The 19,733-nt window shown below is 37.5% G+C and overlaps 1 protein-coding gene and 1 long non-coding RNA gene across 5 annotated transcripts in view; one reads left to right on the top strand and one right to left on the bottom strand.

The window, feature by feature from the left end:
* NEK11 (NIMA related kinase 11) overlaps positions 1-19,733 on the bottom strand; it is an 85,655-nt gene that overhangs the window by 14,938 nt on the left and 50,984 nt on the right. For 3 of the 4 annotated variants that reach the window (XM_027733327.2, XM_027733328.2, XM_027733329.2), the window contains 2 exons: positions 11,020-11,144; positions 5,528-5,588 (listed from right to left, as the gene is read on the bottom strand). The exons of the other annotated variant lie outside the window; for it this stretch is intronic. In XM_027733327.2, coding sequence (XP_027589128.1) covers positions 5,528-5,588; positions 11,020-11,144 — 186 coding nt within the window. The remainder of the gene's footprint in view (positions 1-5,527; positions 5,589-11,019; positions 11,145-19,733) is intronic. 4 annotated transcript variants of the gene reach the window in all.
* On the top strand, positions 2,793-17,786 carry LOC120325288. Its single transcript, XR_005567209.1, has 3 exons — positions 2,793-2,900; positions 13,590-13,684; positions 17,219-17,786. It is a non-coding gene; the product is annotated as an uncharacterized LOC120325288 (long non-coding RNA).

Here is a 19,733-nt window from a genome sequence, read left to right as displayed (position 1 = left end):
AGTTTATTAAACGCACATTAAGGGCAACTCCTTTCTGAGGGACGAGTAGATTTATATCTTAAAGGCACCAGAATTATAAAAATAATTTTCTTTCCATGTAGCATACAAGGAATTACAACAGAAAGGACAGTCACTTGAGGAAGTGCTGGGACAGATAAATATTTTAAAAAAAATTTTGGCCAGATAATATGCATTTTCTTCCATTGTTTTTGCACTTATTTTAAGAGCGAGAACATTCTTCCTGGAAGGTAAGTCTCTCCTTTAGCTTGATCATTACTGTAAACTGGAAGTATCTAACTTATGACATCACTTTCTTCTTCAGACAAAGGCACTCTTTTTATGTATGCACATATATATATATATATATATATATATAAAAAAACATACCTGTATATGTAAACACATATGTATAAGAAATATATATATGCATAAACACAGATGCTCACTTTTTCTGTTTGCAGGTCTTCTGGGCTGTTGCAATATTTAAGGGCCTAAGGTTCACATACCACTGAGGTATCCATCCACAGGAACACAGAAGTACTGAATCACAGGGGACTGTCAGGGTTATCAGCTCAAATATCCTGCAATTTCATACAGTCATTCCATCATACAAGTCTGTGGTTTTCCTAAGGAATTTATGCATTTATTGCCCTGATTACTCCCATTGGAAGACAATTCCTAAGTCTCACTGGGAGAGCTGGTGGCTAAAATCTCTCCTATTTCCTGAATAAACTTCTTAATTGGCCAGTTCATGTTCATTTTCCTCCTGTGCCAGTAATTTTCTTTGTTCTACTCAGTTCTTTCCTTCCCTTTTGCATACTCCTTTCATTTCTTTATAATTGGAAAGAGATCCTATTTCAGCTTCCAATTTGTTAAGCTAAACAAAGCAACTATTTTAGTGGCTTCTTGCAAAATAAGAAGAATCCTAGTATTAGGATTTCACTTCCCAGAAGAGGAGAAGATGTAACAGGGTGGGATTACATCCTGTGTAAATGTGTGGGCTGTGGCACACAGGACTCAGGTTCTGAACAGGAATGGGAGGGCTCTGCATACGATATGAACAAGTCAAAAGTCAAACACATTAACACAGTGCCTTGTCTAAATGAACACACACTCCTCTCCTAGCAGTGCTTTTTACCTTGGACTCAGCTGGGATTTAGTTTGGATTGCATTAACATCGATCACATGGAGGCAGAGGGAGCTTGCATCAACCCCCCTGCTATGAGCAGTATAGACAACCCCAGAGAGCACTGAATGCTTCCCTGGAACGTGTAATCATGGCTTTTCCAAGGGTTAAGCTCCTATGTCTTACACAATTCTAGGTCCTGATCACATACGTTTGAATGCTGAGACTGAAACTTTCCATTGTGAGGGATCTTACTGAATCGCTCACAGTGTCTGCTGGATTCAGAACCCTGGAAGCAAGCGTGGAGAGAGACCACAGAAGAAATGGATTCCTGACTGTTATCTGGCATGTTTTGACATTTTAAAACATTTTCCTAGCTTATCTTTATACTTAATGGATAATAGTTGTCTGGTGCCTAAGTATTACAACTGAGATATAGTTAACGAAGCTTAAAAGATGAAAAATTACAAGCTCAGTTGTTACCAGCAACCAATTAATTCACCTATTAATGCAAAAAACATGTCCTGATCATTTACTGTAACACTACACATGCACGTCCATACATTTTGCCACGGAGTCTGTAAGCATTCGATCCCTTTAGCGGCACTGGAAAATTCAGCTATTCTCAGCATGGCCCTGAGGAAACCCCAGGCACTGTGAAAAGCAATGCTCATGAATTACTGGGTGGCACACTCCTTTGTGAGCTGGCACAGAATTAAGGTCCAGACCTGGGGCTTTGGGGCTTTGAGACCAAAAAACATCAATGCCCTGAGCACCACTGGCCTAAGGAAAATATAATCTTTGCATTCTCTTAAGAAAGAGTACATTTAACCACAGGCCTCAGATAAATTCTGGTATTATTATTACAGGATATATCACTGTAGTAAGAGCTCGGCATATTCTTTCTGCTTAGTGGGTTCAATCAAATTTATTGCTACAATATTTCCTTCTCCTCTGACATTTCATTATTAAAGACATCCTTCTTAGATTTTTTTCCCCAGGGATTTCTGACTAAATAATTTGTGCTTTGTCTACTCTCCACATAGGCAGTTGGCCAAGTAAAACTTACTCTCTACATGTAAACTAGTATCTATCTTTCCCTCCATTTAATAAGATTTTCTGGGTACTGCAAAGCAGCAAGGACTGCAGATTGTAGGATGCTGCAAAGATGTGGTTAATCATTAAAAAAATGAGTTCTCAGTGAAAACCACTAAGCTTGACACATTGGTGTTACAACACACCTCAAAGAATTTTGCTAGAGTGATTCATTATCACACCAACTTTTATATCAAAGGTATTTTCTTAGAAGCAGTTACTTGATTAATAATATATTTTGTACTCAGCTTTGGGCAGTTTGCCTACCAACATAGAGCATGGAACTAAGCTTCTTCAAAAAGCTACCAGATAACTACTTGCATTTTTTATGCAATATATAGTTCTTGATTCATTAAATAAAATCAAATGAAACAAGAGCACTGACTTTTCAAAACCAGGTATTGTGGCTTTCTAAATGTATTTCACAGAATAGTATCTCCCAGTGTCTAGTATTGCAGAGAACAATACAGGGCAAAAGGTCTTTGTCCTTTCAGGTGATGGAACATCAGTTTGAGGTTCTCACTGAGGATCTGTAAGGAAACTAATTCCTCTGCCTGAATGCTTATTCACAGGTGCATTATCTGGTGAGACTTTTCACACATTGTGGTCCAAAGGCATTCCTACAAATATTTCTGCTAATGACCAAAGAATTGGTGACAGACATCTACTGCATCTCTTGGTAAGTCATTATCTGTTGTAAAGCTATTATCTCCACTGAATCATAGACTTCCATTTGGATTTCAGATTTCTTTCTTCAGCTTTCACTGCTACATGAGATCCTACAATGCCTTTCTGTACAAGGTATAAAAGATTAGAATCAGATGTGTTTTCCTGATTCATAAACAATACAAAGTGACCCAACTGCCCTTAACCTTCTCCTCCTTAATAAACTGTTTTTCAAACTCCCTTTCCTTTTGCAGCTCTTTTCTGCGATCTTCCCAATTTTTCAACTTTTATCAGTATGGACTATCTTATTTCAAATACATTCCACATGTACCTGTATAGCCAACAAAAAAGCAACCACTAAAGCTCTGGTATTCAGAGTGATTCTGTGGGACCTCTTGAGGATAAAGTTTAGTCACCTCATAAGTCCTTTTACCCTTAAACACTGAGGTTTATACTAAAGAAACTTCACCTGTGGAAAAAAAATGTATATTTATTGCATTCTTTTTATCACAGCCTTTGCTAACATAAAAAAAAGTTCTAGTTTTTTCCTACTTATTTATTCACTAACAACTGCTTGAAATGACTCATAATTTTTTCACAATACCTTTAACAATGAAAGACGCTACAAGAAATTCTGGCCTGGCCAAATTTCTGCTTCTGCTCTATGATTGCCATGAAATCCATACTGTTTTCAGGAGTAGCCATTATTATATTGTAGCTCTGTAGCCCAATATTATGGTATTGCAACTTCTAGCACCAGACCACACACCTGGATCTGAGTTTGCAAGGATTCAGGCTTCATCTGATCTTGTCCTGACAGAAATTTTGATTTAATTGCTTAAGCTCTTCAGCAGTTCTTCTAATGACTAGTTAGTTGTGCTATTTTGTTTTATTTCCACTTATTCTTGTAACATACAACCTGGATTTTCAGATGGATAGTAGTGTTCTGTGTGGAAAGACACACTTATAACTAACTCAATTCAACCAATGTAGTTAAAAAAATGCAGGCCTGGAAGTGGACAAAACTAGCTCTAGGGTAAAAAAGAGAACAAGTATCTAACCTATATAAAATGCCCCATATACAGAAAATTTTTATGTACCGTGAATTTGCAGCCCAGTGAAGAATATGCAAAGTATAAATGAATATTAGCAAACACATAAAAATTACCCCAACTGCAGCTTTATAGCTTGACACTGGAAGAACTCAAAATAGTAAAAGTTTAAACTTTCTCAGTGACACTGAGCATACAAAGATATGTTTCTTACTATCATCACAGATATTTGTTCGGAGCAGACCACACAAACCTAATTACTACCTTAGCTCGGAGAAAGGCTGTAAGTTTCAGCACAGACTGGTCCGAGATTTTTTAATAATAAAAGCACAATTTAAGTCTTTAATATTACAATTTTAAAAAAGCATCTTCTTGTTCTTAATAGTGAAAGGAAAAAGATGACAATAAGGATCTCTGTAATACTAAGACTGTTTTTAAAAAACCGCTCTTTGACTAATTTTCAGGTTTGTTCCTAGAAGTCTTCGAGATAACTCCTCTGTTTAATTAAAACAACAATTGAAGACAATGATGCTGCAAGTGCATAACTGATTGCAGAATTTGACAGCAGTTTTCTGTTAGTGCAAAGAGAAACTGGATGTAAATGTTCCTTCCTTCAGTCGTAAGGATCTCCCTGACAAGGGACCAGAATATGACCAGTGGTTACAAGACTATGCTGGCCATAGCTTTGATTGCTCCCTTTCATCCTTCTTCTTTGGCTTTCTCTTCCCACCAGTCCATGCTCACAAACAGGGATGAAACAGAGCTCAGAAGAACCTCTGGGAGGAGGACTTCCCAGGATTCCCCTGTGTTCTAGTCTTAGAGCCACAAGATAATACTGAGTCAGGTTTATCCAACTGAACGAGTGCAAATGAAGCAGCTAAATCAGATTGCAGTTCCCATGGGAGCCTTTGGAACTCAGCTGGGCTTTCGTGCAACTCACACACAGGCTGCTGTTGGCACAGATCAACTGGGTGGTCTTCAGGGGCAGTGACTAAGGCAGCCAAAGTAAATAGCTTTCTTTCATATATGTCTTCTTTTTAGCTTTTGAGTTGACCACAAGAAACCAGGCTTTCAAACTCTGAATTTATATGTAGAATTTGCAGGCGATTTTAGGACTACATTGTAAACTTAAAGTCTCAGTGATTTCTCTGTACCTCTAGTGAGATACTGCAACATAAATATTATCCAAACCTTGATCATAATTTGAAAAAAAAAAATTTAATTAATTTTCTCTTATTGTTGCCAGTACTAAAAACTATAAAACAACTTACATATCCTCAAATATTTTCCTCTGGAGAAAAATGGTAGAAGCCAAGTTTTTAAAAGCTTTTGTTACTACATTCCACACCTCTGACTATCATGCTTTAATGGTTTTATTATTTTCAACAAAAGCACTTAACTGTGCATGCATTTTCTTTCTGCATATTTATACTTCTCTGCAGTAGATTAAGGAAGTAATTTTCAAGATCACATTTTTTGAGTTATTTTTTTGCAAAATGGAAATAATTGGACTGTGATGAGTACAGACTGCTAAAAACTGCTGCTATTTAAAGAACAGATATTGTTTAAAGAAGAGATATCATCTTACCCAATGAGCTATTATTCAGGACACTCTCCAAATACTTAACCATTGCCTCAATATCACTGTTCTGTGAATAAATGAAATAGGAATAGCATTAGTGTGAACACCAACTTAAATATAAACACTATGTTCCAGAGGTATGATCCCACAAACACAGAGGATATCACACCAAAAAGTGTCAAGACTAGACTACAAAGAAGTTACATTGCCCAGGACTTTTTCTATGTTTTCTTCTCCTAAAACACCAGGCTTGGGAATGGTGTCATATCCAAACAATTTACATCAGATTCCTTGCATAACACAAGTATTTAGAACAACTGTGCATGGAGTTTAAAGAAGATATATTTACTGTGGAGGGTGGAGTGCAGTCTCTGAAAATACACCAGCATTTTACCATCAGTTAGTCCTGGAATATCTAAACCAACATTACACTGAAAAAGGCAAGTATGTGCTTCTTAACTATGACAAAATTTCTTATGCTTGTGACAGATGTCCACAGCAAATTAATACTTATGTTTCATGTAATTGCATCTACGCATCTAGTAACAATGACTAACTGAAAAATTTTCAGTTAAGAAGAGATTTTAGCACTTTTCTATTTCAAGTGTTCTGTTACCAGATGGTTAACAGTTTTTCCATGATATCTTTCATGTGAAATGCTGTTTGTGTACACAGATGAAATTTAAAGTTCTGGTTCTTAAGCAATGATTGTTGTCTAGGAAGTACCTCACAATTTTATTAAGTGCAAGAGAAACTTGGACTCCAGGTTTCTAGAAGGTGCTGCCATATCACATTTGACAACATGGCATTTCTTGACAATTTAAAACTGAAAGTCAAAATCTTGATCTTAATAAAAAGTATGTCAAAAATATGTATTTTAAAGAAATATTCAGCACTCTATGCCTTTTAGACAGAAAACAATGGGATTTAAAAAAAACCAATATGGACCTCCACTTCTACAATGGACAGTCTGCTTTATATTCTTCTGTGATCTTACTCAAAATGCTCATTCTAAATTTCTAAAACTGAGGAACTGCCAGTATACCTTAATGGGATAGCAATAACTGTTGGCAAGTACTGCTAGCTGGTTAATGACCTTCTGGTGCAAATGGGAGCTGTTATGGATGAGCATGAACTAACTACTCTTCACCCCAAGTGAATATTTGAGACAGGCTCTGCTATTTTAGCACAATGGGAATCAGCTTCCTGGTGTCCATCACAACAGGTAACACAAAAGCTGTAGATTTGAAGAAGCCTCTTTGCCCTTTTGGAGCAGCCTGTGGGATCCTGGATCAAGTCAGCACCAGGGTTTCCAGTTCTGCAGCCCACCTGAAGCGCCTGAGTTACCTCAGATGACCAAGTTAATCTCAATTTGTTTAGCTGGGGCTTTTGCCAGTCAGCAGTAAAATGCCCAGGAAATGCTAGAAAATGCATTCATTACATTTATATATACAATACATATTAAATAATGAATTAAGACAGTATTATCGATATAATTTCTCAGTACATCTAAAAAATTATTAAAAGAACCTACAAGACTTCATTAAAAAGTTATTACTTTTCACTAAAAATTAAAAATTAATATTAATTTTCTGCTAATATAATTTTGCTTTTTTTTTGTTTTCATTTTCATTCTTACTAAGTTAACCACAAATCTACAGACAGACAGAGAAAAGCATAGTAAATGACTATTATTGCTTTAATTAAAACTTTTTTTTTTAATGGGATAAAGACTCTAATTCCAAAACCTTTGACTTCTCTCAACACGACATCACATTTATTCCAATTATAACAAGAGAGCTGATTTTTTCTCTTTATGCTGTAAGGCAAAAGATACTTTTTCACCTCTTTCATCACCCCTGCCTTTTCTCCACTTGGGTTTAGCAACGAAAAAGGATTTAGCTGTTTTATTTAATACGCTTATTCAATGTTTATCTATTTAATGTATTTCTTTAATGTTCCTCTTTTTTTGCAAAGAAAGCAAAGCCCTACAGAATAGGGAAGGGACTCTGACAGACACACAAAAGAGAGGCACTCCTACGTGTGAGGGTCAGTGTGGATGAATGCTTGCTCATTTCAGATTCAGAACAAACAACAGCCACAGGCCATACCAAGGCATGCGTTAGGAATCCAGTGGAGCATTTTTGGGGTGACAGCACACAGACCACTCACAGCTGCTGGAGCTATGATAATTTATGCCAGCTTCTGGTCTGACAATCTCAGAAGCAACTCAGAATTTTAAAATAGGAACCTATTGTAGCACATTAGTAGACTTTGTCATAAGAAGAGGGTGAATTTGTTACTATGGTCACTAAAAGAAAACACAAAGAACAAGGTGATAAACTGCAGTAGAGAGCATTAATTAGCATCTCATCTAAATCAAAGCCAATGGAAGCTTCACTGTGCACCAACTTCTCAAGATGAAACCTCTGTTAAACACTGTATTTTAAAATATTTCTAGAAACAGGTTGTCCTTCTCTGATTTCCCCCTAATTAGAAACTGGTTCTCCTTGAAAAAAACATGTGGAAAAAAAACATTGGCTTGAAGAGGGAGAGGGATGGAAAAGTAATTAGCAAATTGCTGCTTGAAATCTGTCAATCTTCATTCCTGCTCCAAAACAGAGGAACAAGGGACACTAAACTCCAATGCTGGACAATGTATCTGAAATCAGACAGGCTGTATTGAAAGGTATCAATATGAGAAAAAAAGCTGTCTCAGGTCCCATCCTAAACCTTTAAAATTACAGTGTTCCAGTACCTAACTCTACCTTCTTAACTGAAGGTGTTGCATCTCATGTAAGGCCACTACTTCTCAGTCTGTCTTGACATCTGTGGGAGCTTAACATAGCTTGAACAAATTGCTCAGATCTCTTTCTACATCTTGCACCCCAATTTGTTTTTCAGTTAGATGACTTTTCTGACCCTCATGCTACTTCATGAACATTGAGATTTTTTTTTAATCCTTGTTTGAAGTAATGGGGTCACCAGGGAGCGCCACCAGATGCAGCAATTCTGCACACTCTGCACAGAAATAACTAGTAAAGCAATCTTGGAATTGGAAATTTGAGAGATTTGCAGAAATTAGGATGGCAACTAGCTTAAAAGTCCTTACATGGTTGCAGTGGAATGACTTCTTTGTTAGCGCGCACCTCCAAAAGCTTACTTTATGAAGGTATTTTTGAAGAAAGGGTTTGAGAGTATGAAATACATCATAGAAACAGAAGTAGGAGTTTTGGTATTAAGTAAATGACTGCAGAAGCACATTTCTGCTATTCCGGTAGGATTTCAAGCTTATTATTAATACTGAGCGTGATCCCTCCTATCTTTGAGTGGGATTCATCTCACACAACTGCTGACATCCAGAATGAAGATGTCCTGTGCATGCAAATAACTGTAGATCCCTTTATAATCATCAAAGAGGGACCTCTCAGCATATTCCATCTAACCTGCATTATGCTTTCTTACTTCCCCTTACAGTACTGACTTTCTGTTTAGTGAGTTCAGACACAGGTTCATATGTGCACAGCTACGATCACTCTGCTCTGACCTTGGACTTACTGCAGAATTTTTCACTTGAGAAAGTGAAAATTGACTATTTTCACTTTCCAAGAAATAGAAAAGGTAATTGTGTCAGTAGCCAGAGACACACTTATCGTGTGTCTAAGGTGCTGGGGTCAGCATGAGAAAAGCACAGATAATTATTTTCTTTGATAGAGGACATCCTAAAAGACAAATGGTCATGGGGGTGCTTCCCAGTCAGTCTGTGCAGGCCAGTTCACAGAGGGTTAATGCTCTGTGTGCACAAAGACTGCTGGTAAAGCAAAGCCTCAGGGCCAGGAGGGCTGGATAGAGACAACAGGATGCCAATGAGATGGCTCTTCTAGCCCACCATGTTGGTTCTTGCCATCACTGAATTTTGGGTCACTGCAACATGAGAGACTGTCGCTGCTCACATCTGAAGGCCAACAGCTAATTTATTCTGCATTATTGAGAAATCTATTTTTATCTTCTGCCCTTTGTTAATTCTAAGCAGCAGTCTGCCTGTTCAAAAACACTATTGATTGACACTTAATGATACCATCAATGAAAGCTGAATGTGAATTTTAAAAGGCATTAAAAAAAAAAATATTTTCTCAGAGTCTGATGAAAATGAGCAATAATTCATTCTCAGGAGTATCTTGTAGTAGACTTTCTGGGTAACAGATTCTCTGTATGTCTATGTCTTGGGGGTAAGCACAAACTCAGCAAACTGAAAAAAAAACATTGTCTAAGATATTCCACTTTTTTACAATTGACTGATAATTTCTTTAGACCACTAATGTACAAACCACTCCTGAATTTTAAGGCATCCTGTGTGTTTAATTTGAAAGCTAGGAGGACATTTCTAGATGGAATGAAGCTGTTTCTGAGTAAACTTCAAGTTTTATTGGTGAGACAACTTCAGAATTCCCTGTTACTGTGATAGAAGTAGTATTCTGATTTCTCACACAACATTTTACTTTTGCTGTAAAAACTATATCTTAAAGAAGCTATAAGTTCAAAATCTTCAAAAAGTATGAGTTATTTATAATTTTTTGAGGAGCATTAGTACACTTGGTTGGTTCCCTGAAATGCAGAAATCATCATACTCTGTTCTGCAAAATTTGCACATGAACACAGAATAAAGTAAGTGGTCCTAAGCAGAACCAGACAGTACCATTCAGAGGCAATGTAGGCAATGCTTTAAGCTGGTGGCCCATGAGAGAAATGAACTGCTCCTGAGTGCCTTAGGAAGATCCATTTTCAGAACTGCCTTGGGCATTTAAGTTTATTGATTTCACTGAGACTTGATCACTGGAGACAAGACTCAGCTCATTCTGGTCAGATCTAAATTAGGTGCCTTTTCCAATAATCTTCAACCTTCACACTGCAACCCCTGACTTTCTTGTGGCAGTCTGAACTACTGTAAGCTTTTCAGCAATAAGTTTTCTCTCCACAACACTTTCTGTGACTCTTGGGAAAGTCTACAGATTTTCTGGTCAAGTCTTGCAGTTGTTAAGGTTCATAGTTCATCACACTGTCCTAGAAAATATGTCTAATACAGACAGGAAGAAGGGCCAACTAGGGGTGCCTATCTCTGTCCAGGAATTAGAGCTGGAACTTAGATCCTATGCTTGAAGTATACTTTCAGCTTTAATTTATTTTAAACCATAGCTAACATGTGAGTGTTTTAGAGTCACAAGGAGTTTCCTGACAATTATCTACCTGAAGGCTTTCATGGGAGTCATCTTTAATGCTAAAGGAATGCAAGAATCTTTCTCATCAATCTCTCAGAAGAATTACATATACATACACTTATAATTAATTAATAGTATTGATATATACACATATTCCTAACCAAAAAAAAAAACAAAAACAAAATCAGTAATGTCAGTAGGACAAACTCTCAGGAACGAACTCAATTTTCTCATGGAAAATGAGCATCAAGTGTACACTGTTTTCTCAAAGGCCACATATACCTGGTGATTGGTCTTAGAGACAGTCTGTGATGCTTCTGCATCTTCTTCCTCCTCACTGTCTTCTGAACAGGATTCAAACTCATCTTTATAATATTCTTCTGCAATTTCTGGGTCTTCAGGGATCTCTAAAGGCAATTATGGTTTTATAGAATATACAGGAAAAAATGTATGATCTTAGAAAGATAAAATGAAATTTATAGCAGAATGTTATGTCAATAGCAATGCATTCTGTAATTGAAATCAAAGGATATTTTCTCAGATTAAAATGCTTGTCTTTGATGTTATGATAAGCAGTGCTAAAGCTGTCTCTGGCAAAAGGTTACGTCCTCATCATATGCAAATTAATGACCTTAAAGGATCTATATTGATATTGCACTGAAATCACTGAACCATAGAATAATTCAGGCTGGAAGAGACCTCATGGGATCATCTAGTCAAAGCAGGGCCAGAACTGAATTGAATCCAGCTTTTGTGAGCTGAAATTATGCCTCACTTTGGTTTTCTCTAACACACATACCCTGTGGTGAATACAACTGCTAAGCTAAAATGCAAAATAATATATACCAGGTACATGTTTAAAAGATATGAGAAATTAAATCTATATATTTTTCCAAACTTTCCCCACTCAAAACAATAATGAAAGGAAAGAAACTTGCGTAAAGTCAAGCTATGCATACTTGGGTGTAATGCTCTCTCAGCTTATTACTATCACAAGTTTTAGTAATAGCAGTGAGTGCAATATTAATATAGTCATTGAGTCCATGAAGTAAAATAATTGGTATTAAAACTCAGCACATTCATCACAGCATGAAAGACACTCCAGTCACTTTTCTCTGGGTGAAATACTTTAGCATCCTAGACTCTGTAAGAAAGGAGTTAGTGAAACAGCTCAAGGTGTGATTGCATCTGCTTCGGGGAGATATTATGACAAGAAATGATAGTTGAAGATAAAAATGTTCACCTATCATAAATCACCATTGTCATAACTCCAGCTAATGCTGACTTCCGCCACTCTCCTCAATTAAATTTGCCCCTTTAAAGAGATATGAACTATCTTAAATTTTACTACATTGAAAGAAATTATATTCAAACAATATGACATAAAATGATTAATAGATTTTTTTTAGTTGTTTCACATGGATAAAAACCCAAGACATTCAAACAGTGGAATACAATTAAAATCCATTAAAAGACATTTGAGTTTGGGCAGGAGGAATAATTCTTATCTTTAAGGCCTAAGAAAGAGAACTCAGGAAAAATGTGAAGCTGTATCTAACTGCAGCATTAGGTGGTTAAGCTCTCCTGTTGAGATAGGAGCTTTACTATCTACTGTCTCCAAAATAATTTAAAAAATACTTCCTTTCTTTATAAACCTGATTTAGCTTCAAAATGCTGACACATTTGCACTCATGTTTCTCTGTTTTAAGATATTTATGGAAGCTGCATAACAGCATCATGTTCCATGTTCACAATTTCTACTCCTAATCCTCCTGTTTCTATTTTTCACCTTTCTCAGTTTGAAAAAAAAACAAAACAACTAATCAATACCTGAGCTTCCGGGAGAAGAAACCCCCCAACCCAAAAACTTTTTCCCACAAAAGAAAGCATTTATTTTTGTGTTTAATTGCTTGAGTTCTACAAAGTGCCATTTGACAGAAAAGCCTAGGACTTAATTAAAAAAGAAATCTTAAATATCATTCCTTTCTACATGGAAAAAACACTACAAAATTAAGATACATCTCTTTTTCCATGTGGGGTGAACATTAATTTTTCTTTCTTGCAGAGTTGCTGTCATTCCTGCAATTAGTATAATTTTATTAGGTTCTTCTGCATTCTATGTGTATATATGCAGTGAAATACATACAAAACAGCCCATTTATCATGTTATAATACAAACATCAGACTACCGCTTAGTGCTTTCTGAGTCATCTTCTCCTCCCACGTTCTGCACTTGTTTACTGCTGTACTAAAAAATGCAATCCTCCCCTTTCCAACCAAACAAATTATCAAACCCAGTCTTTTTACTCATAATTGTAACTTCAAAATGTCTACTCAGGCTATTGTAAACTCTGTACTTCGTGAGCAGCCCATGAGCATACAAAACTGCCGATGCCTTTGAACTATGCAGAGAGGCTGGCACTGGCTGTATCCCACTTCCATGCCAGCTTTTGCATCCTTGTTGGAATTATTCACTTCACTTTTTGGAATTATTCAAGCCGTTCGTTAAATCGGCTCGACAGCTGTACATAAATGGCCAGTTACTCTGAGCTTAATAATACAATTTGAAATGTTAGTTCAGATGATAGAGATGTTCCACGGTACGTATTTTTACTGGCTCCAATTCAGAAACTATTCCAAGTGACATTTCTGAAAGGAGACGGGATGTCCAGTGGATGGGATTTTGGGATTTAGCTAACACAAGTTCTTAAAAATTCTTGGTTTTATGACTAGCATCTCTAAAGAAGGAGTTTTCAAAACTTCTACACATTCATTTAGACTATCTGGTCCCATAAAACAATTCCTAGAGTCCTACTAAGTAGAGTCAACTCACAGACCTCCATGTGTTACAGATGCACGAACACATCTCTGGTTCTCTGCAGAATTAATCTGAGTACAGAACAGCCTATCTAGTTGAGACCCAGGATGGGATGGATTTCAAGAACAGGTAAGATGGCTTTAGCACAGAGGTAACCACAAATCAACATGGCAAGCTGTGTCTGCTGGTCAAGTAAAGTCCAAGTGCAGATGACTTCAGTGAGTTGGTATTTTCAGCTCAGGGCAGGCAATGTCAGGGTAGTTTGGACCCCATACGCTTCCATTTCCATGTCTCCAGTCCATCCTCTAGAACGTTTGCTAGCCGAGTTTTCCCATGATCCTGGATATTTTACACACACCTCCAGTTTATACAAACCAGGTGGCAAAAGGCTGGTTACTGCCCACATTCCTGAACATTAATAGTGAAGTTGCACACTTAGCAACATAGTGCAGCAGAAAACTCTTTGGTTTGTGCTTTCAGAGGAGTAGTTTTAATAAAAGTGTTGATCTTTGACTTTTGTTTGCACACGTCTGCAAAGCCTAGCATGGACTCCAGTGCTAGGACCTTGACCCTGTCCTTTGTTCTGACAGAAAATAGAAAGCTACTTGGGTAAAGAAGTGGTGCTAGTGAGGGGAACATCAAGTCTATTATGCCGAAAGAGGAAACAAAACTGCTGCTGCAGAACCCAGGGTACCCTGCCTCTGTTTTGTGCTCCATATGAAGCTCAAATGAAGGTCTCTACAGCTGCTTCTGCCTCCTCACACCCTGTCAGCTGGTCTCTGAAAGTAGATTGTGCTTTATCCAGCTGTGTGTATTGCACTAAGGCCAGTCACAGTACCTTTTATTTGCTTACAAAACACTTAATTCAGAACAAACTCAGCTGCTGCTTCTGTATTATCAGGTGGCTTAGGTATTGCATTGAGACACTTGGTATTTGCTATTAGATATTCAAAAGAAAACAAGCTCTGAACGATGACATTCCGCTTTAGATTTCTTTCTAAATAGTAACATGACGCTAACAGTGGAATGAAGGGTAAAAACCCATTATCTAAAAAAATCATAAAAGCATGGTTACTTCCCAAGAAGACAAGCTAAACAGAAAATAAAGGAATGTGATACTTGTAATATTTTGCTTAAATCCACCAAGAGCTTGTTTCAGGTAGCATGGTAACTTGGCAACAACAACAATTTTCTCAAAAAATATGAAAATACTTTGATAAATATCTTTAATTTTCTCTTGCCTCAAAGTCATACTTATAATTTGTGCATTGATGCAGCATTCCCACATTCCAGAGCATGCAGAAGACAGTAAGTAAGGCCTCTTCTATTTATAAAAAGGACAAAAAGGAAAAAAAATAAAACAGAATGGTATAACATATGAAATTTTCACCACTTGTATTCACAGGAAGAGAGTCACACTCAGGTCTTAAGGACTATTGTCCTTTTTTGATCCAAAGACTTCACTGCATCTCTGAAAACAGGCAGATTTTCTCAGCTGCCACATCCCCATTTTAAGGAAAAGATTGCTATAGTTCCATGTAGTTACACTCCTCAGTCTGCACAGTACTATATACAGGAAAGCGAGGAGCAAATCATTCAACTGCTCTGACACATACTGTGATGAGATATAACGTACTCTTAACATGCTGACATGAACCAAGACACTACAAAGTGGTGCTACCATATCTCTGCTACCAAAGATTGACACAGAGAACTCAAGAAAAATGAGAGGGCCAGGACAAAGAGACTTGCACTGCCCCCCTTGCAAGGCTTTGTACATGAGCCATGCTGGGGACTGAGGCAGAGAAAATCATTCCACCTTCTGCTTCCATGTTGCACAAGACAGCCCACTGGCAGGACCTCATCAACAACACAAAGGTGCCCCTGATACTTTCCTTTTTGTGGAAAAGCATCAGCAAATACCAGTTTGATGCCATCTGAGCAGGTGTAACCTACTGGAGCAAATGCCACAGTGGCCCCCAGGCTGTGCAGGGGGCTGGAGCACCTGGGTGCAAGGAGGGGCTGGGAGAGTGGGTTCTGTTAAGGCCTAAGAAGGGAAGGTAAAAGGGAAACCTTACTGCTGTCTGTGACTATCTGATCAGAGGATAAAAGTAAGATGGAGCCGTCTCCTCTCAGAGGTGAATGTTGATAGGGCAAGAGACAATAAACATCAGCTGGAACATCATAAATTCAAATATGACATTATGAAAAAAAAAAAGAGTGTAATCAAATACTTGAACAGGGCTTAAAGAAGCTGCAGGAGCTCAGTCTTTGGAGGTGTTCAAAACTTGACCAGACACCCATGGGCAACCAGACCTGCTTTGAGCAGGGAATTGGACTAGACTGCCAGAGGTCCCTACTGATCTAAATTATTTTATGGTTCTGTGGTTACATGATGCTTCACAAACAAACTGTTCAGAATTACCCCAGATGTGGTTTTGTGCGTGTGCATATTTAACGTACACACTCACAAGCTAAGCAGGAGCTTTCCTGTTTCTGTATGCCCCTGCAATGTGTACACGGTCTCACAGATTACTAGCAAAAGGAGCTGGTGAACAGGGCTGGCCAGCACTCATCAGAGCAGTGCAGCAGTTATCACAGAGGGAGGAAACAGAAAGGGATTTCTGCCTTCAAGGAAGAAAACAAACAACTGGAGCACTATCACTGGGAGAGAGGTCTGAAACATAGAGGTATGTTTCCCTGAGCTACATAATCCTGAATGACAAATTCAGAGCAAGGGCTCTGCGCCCCTCTGCAGTTCAGGTCAATACTCATACAACTAGCAAAAATAAAATAACTTCATTATTATAATTGAAGCCCACTCAGACTCATTTGGGTTTTGTGTTGGGTTCCCCCCCCCCCCCCAGTACAAGACAAACCCCTTCAACTTTAAAAGTTTCAAAGAGAATCACCATCCTTTGGTCAGCTATAGACTGTATATGTGCTATCAAGCTCTGAAGCTTAATTGTTCAGAAAGTCAGTGGAATCTTTTGTCCATCTCTTCTAAACTAGGCTGAAAAAGACTCTCAGAATATGTGTTTAAGAAATGAACTAGTGTACATACAGGACTTTTGTGCCCATGAAAGTCCTGTATGATCCTTTTCAATTAGCACAAAAGGGCTATGAATTCATTAAAAGAATTACCTTCTGATGTGGCTGTGTATGGCTTAGACATAAAGTAAAATGGGTTTTTCTAAATGAGAACCAGAAATATAACCAAATTTAAACATTAATGCTTTATAATTCTCCTCTTAGCATTTTAAAGAAGGAAAAAAGCTTCAATTCACTTGTGGGCTTCACTGAGTGATGAATTACCTATTGTGAAGATAAAGTAGATGTAAATCAGACTGGCCTTATGGGGATCATCTACTACTTGATGTTAGAAAAGAAGGAGCAAGTATCAAAATGTTTTTCCAAGAAAAAATTATTTTTTGAACCAAAATGAAATTTCCAAGAAAAATGTTTTATTTGAAGGACACAGTTCTTTTCCTTAAACCTTCCACCACTTGGTATTTTATCAGTAAGTGCAGAGACAAAGCATGAGAGGAAAAAAGGAGCTGCTAAAAGTTGTTAACAAAAATGAAGAGCAAGAGGAAACACTTTTGTCACATTTTTTCCCCTAATTTTCTGAGTTGTTGTTTGTTTTTTCTTCTGATTTTCTAGTTGTCATGTAAAGAGAAATGGGAGCTCTGGTAGAAAGTGACAATGAAGATGAAGCCATGCTGCCTTTCAAACACTGTTGGAAGTTCAGCAAATCTAAAAATGTTCCAAATGTTCAGAAATCCTTTTAGTACTGCTGGGTGAATGAGGAGAAAGAACAATATAGTGATGTAGTCAATAACAGGGAGCACTTAGTGAGTCTTGGAAGCCATTTCCCTTAGGAAAAAGAGTCCTTATTATTGTAAAGGTTGCCCTATTATTTGAACTGCTTCTAGCAGGAACAGAGCAAGAGATGTAAATTAAAGGAAAACTGACCACAAAGATACCTTATGACATCAACTTAAAAATACCTTAGCCCTTGAGTTATTTTAAACTTTTTTGATCAGTCAAAGCATACTTTCCAATAAAAACTCAGTTTTCCTGCTGAATCTGACAGAGACTTTTCCTTTCAGTTTGACATCAGTGTTGGGAGCGAAAGAGTCCACATGTTAACAAGAAAACCCTGCCCCTTAAGACAGTCACTTCCTTCTCCCTGAGATTTGGTTCAAGAATACTGTTTTTAAGACTTAAATTTGGGATATTCTCACAACTAGAAGTTACTGAAAGACTAGAAAACAAATGGGAATGGTTCATATCCAAAGCTGGTGTAAGCAGTTGTGCATATAAGAGTTTGGATGTAGCAAAGATGCAAAATACATTTAAATTGGACATAAACAATAAGTTATATGTAGAACAAGTAAAAAAGCAAGTAAATTATTGCAACCAAGCGGAACCAGAAAAAAGGTATTGAGCTCTTAAACACCCAGATGAAATTAACTGGCCAAAGCCAACATATTTACAAGATTGCAGGGACACACTTTGCTCTGTGAAGCAGAAAATGTAGCAGGAGAATTCAACTAAGATCTTCACTGCTGTCACCTTCTCATTCCTTCCACCTCATTGTCTGACAGCCACATGCACTGAAAGCTAAACTGGTAGAAAGTGCAAACTAACTCACCATTTACAGCTACTTTCTGAGCAAATTCTCCTTCACTTAGAATTGGCTACAGCTTCTTATGTCACCATACAACTTAGCTCCCCTGAAATGCTCTTCCGATTGATTAGCAATCCATAAAATTGAATTGGGGCTGGAATGGGAGTCCTATAAAATGTTTTTCAACATCATCCTGTTCACAGATGCTTTGTTTGCAAGGAAATGCCTACTGTGTCTTTACATCAGTTTAACCTTGAGTCTAAAGTGCAACGTAAATATATGTTGCTCTGTAGGTTGGACAACTTGGAATAAAAACTAGCTCTTTCTAAGGAAGATTTAAAACACTGAAATTATCTTAAAGTGTCTGCCTTAGAATCTAGTATGCAGTATTTTTTTGACATATACAATCTCAGTGCATCTGCTTCTAATTGTTTCCTAAATTCACACAGTGTTTTGTAAATGTTTTGTAACACAATGCTTTGGAAGGAGTGAAGGGAGTTCCTGTGTAGGTTTTAAAAAGACTTGGCCAGCATAATTTTAACTGTAATAATTGACCAAGGTGAACTTTGAGGTAGGCTCTATTTATCAAGGCCAAACTAAATCAGTATGAAAAATAGATTAGAAAAATGCAGGAACTATACAGTAACATAATTTGCTCTTCCCACACTTCGAAAGCATTTGGGTTTTTTTACATAACTGCTGTGTCAAGACTTCATTCCACAAGCTTCCCCCTGTGAAGCTGTATGAGCAAGACTTCTTGCAAGAAGTAAGCTACGAATATTTGTGAAGCTATGAAAAGATTTAAGTAGCTAGGGCATATTGAACAGTACATACACTTGGAAAAGGTTTCCTGAGGAGGTTATGAGTAGAGTTCAACTCTGCATGCCCTCAATAAGCTAAAGCTTTCAGCAAAAACTTGAAAATAATGGACAACGCATAGAAACCTCTACATGTAGCTTTCTAAATTACTATAACCATTGGACTCTGAATGCCATAACATTCCAAAGAATATGTCTTTAATTCCATGGTTGCTCTCATAGAAGATACTAAATGGGAAGCTACAACCAAAGCAAGAAATCAGCTCTTCAAAGGCAGTATTTCTAGTGAAGAACTCCTTAAACAAGAAGAATAATGCTTCAGACAATGTAAAAAACCCCACTGATTAATTTTCCACTTTCTGACTAAAACTTGCAAACTTCATTAAATCGTGCTTTTGCTAGAATAAATCAGATTTACTGTTCCTTTAATTGAATCTGGGACAAGTTGGGCTCAGTGTGAAACCAAGCAATGAAAACAAGAGACAGATGAGGAGGTCAGAGGAGCACACTACGCCCTCAGATCCTGTGAGAGTCTCAGGAGTTTTTTCACCCCATGTTCCAAGGACAAGTGTAGGACTGGTAACTGCAAATGCCAGAACTAATCAAGCAAGTTTCTCTCTGCAAGCATCCCACGCTATCATTTCAGCAAGTAGCGAGTCAGGGAATATGCCTTATGATCCCGGAAGTAGGGTAACCACATGAAAGAGACTAATGGGTAACCCCCAGT

This window comes from Pipra filicauda, unplaced genomic scaffold (genome assembly GCF_003945595.2).
Source record: "Pipra filicauda isolate LSUMZ 115617 unplaced genomic scaffold, ASM394559v2 scaffold91_size2508729_pilon, whole genome shotgun sequence".
Taxonomy (NCBI): Eukaryota; Metazoa; Chordata; class Aves; order Passeriformes; family Pipridae; genus Pipra; species Pipra filicauda.
The sequence above is the reverse complement of the archived record's forward strand: the minus strand, read 5'-3'. Positions and strand labels throughout refer to the sequence as shown.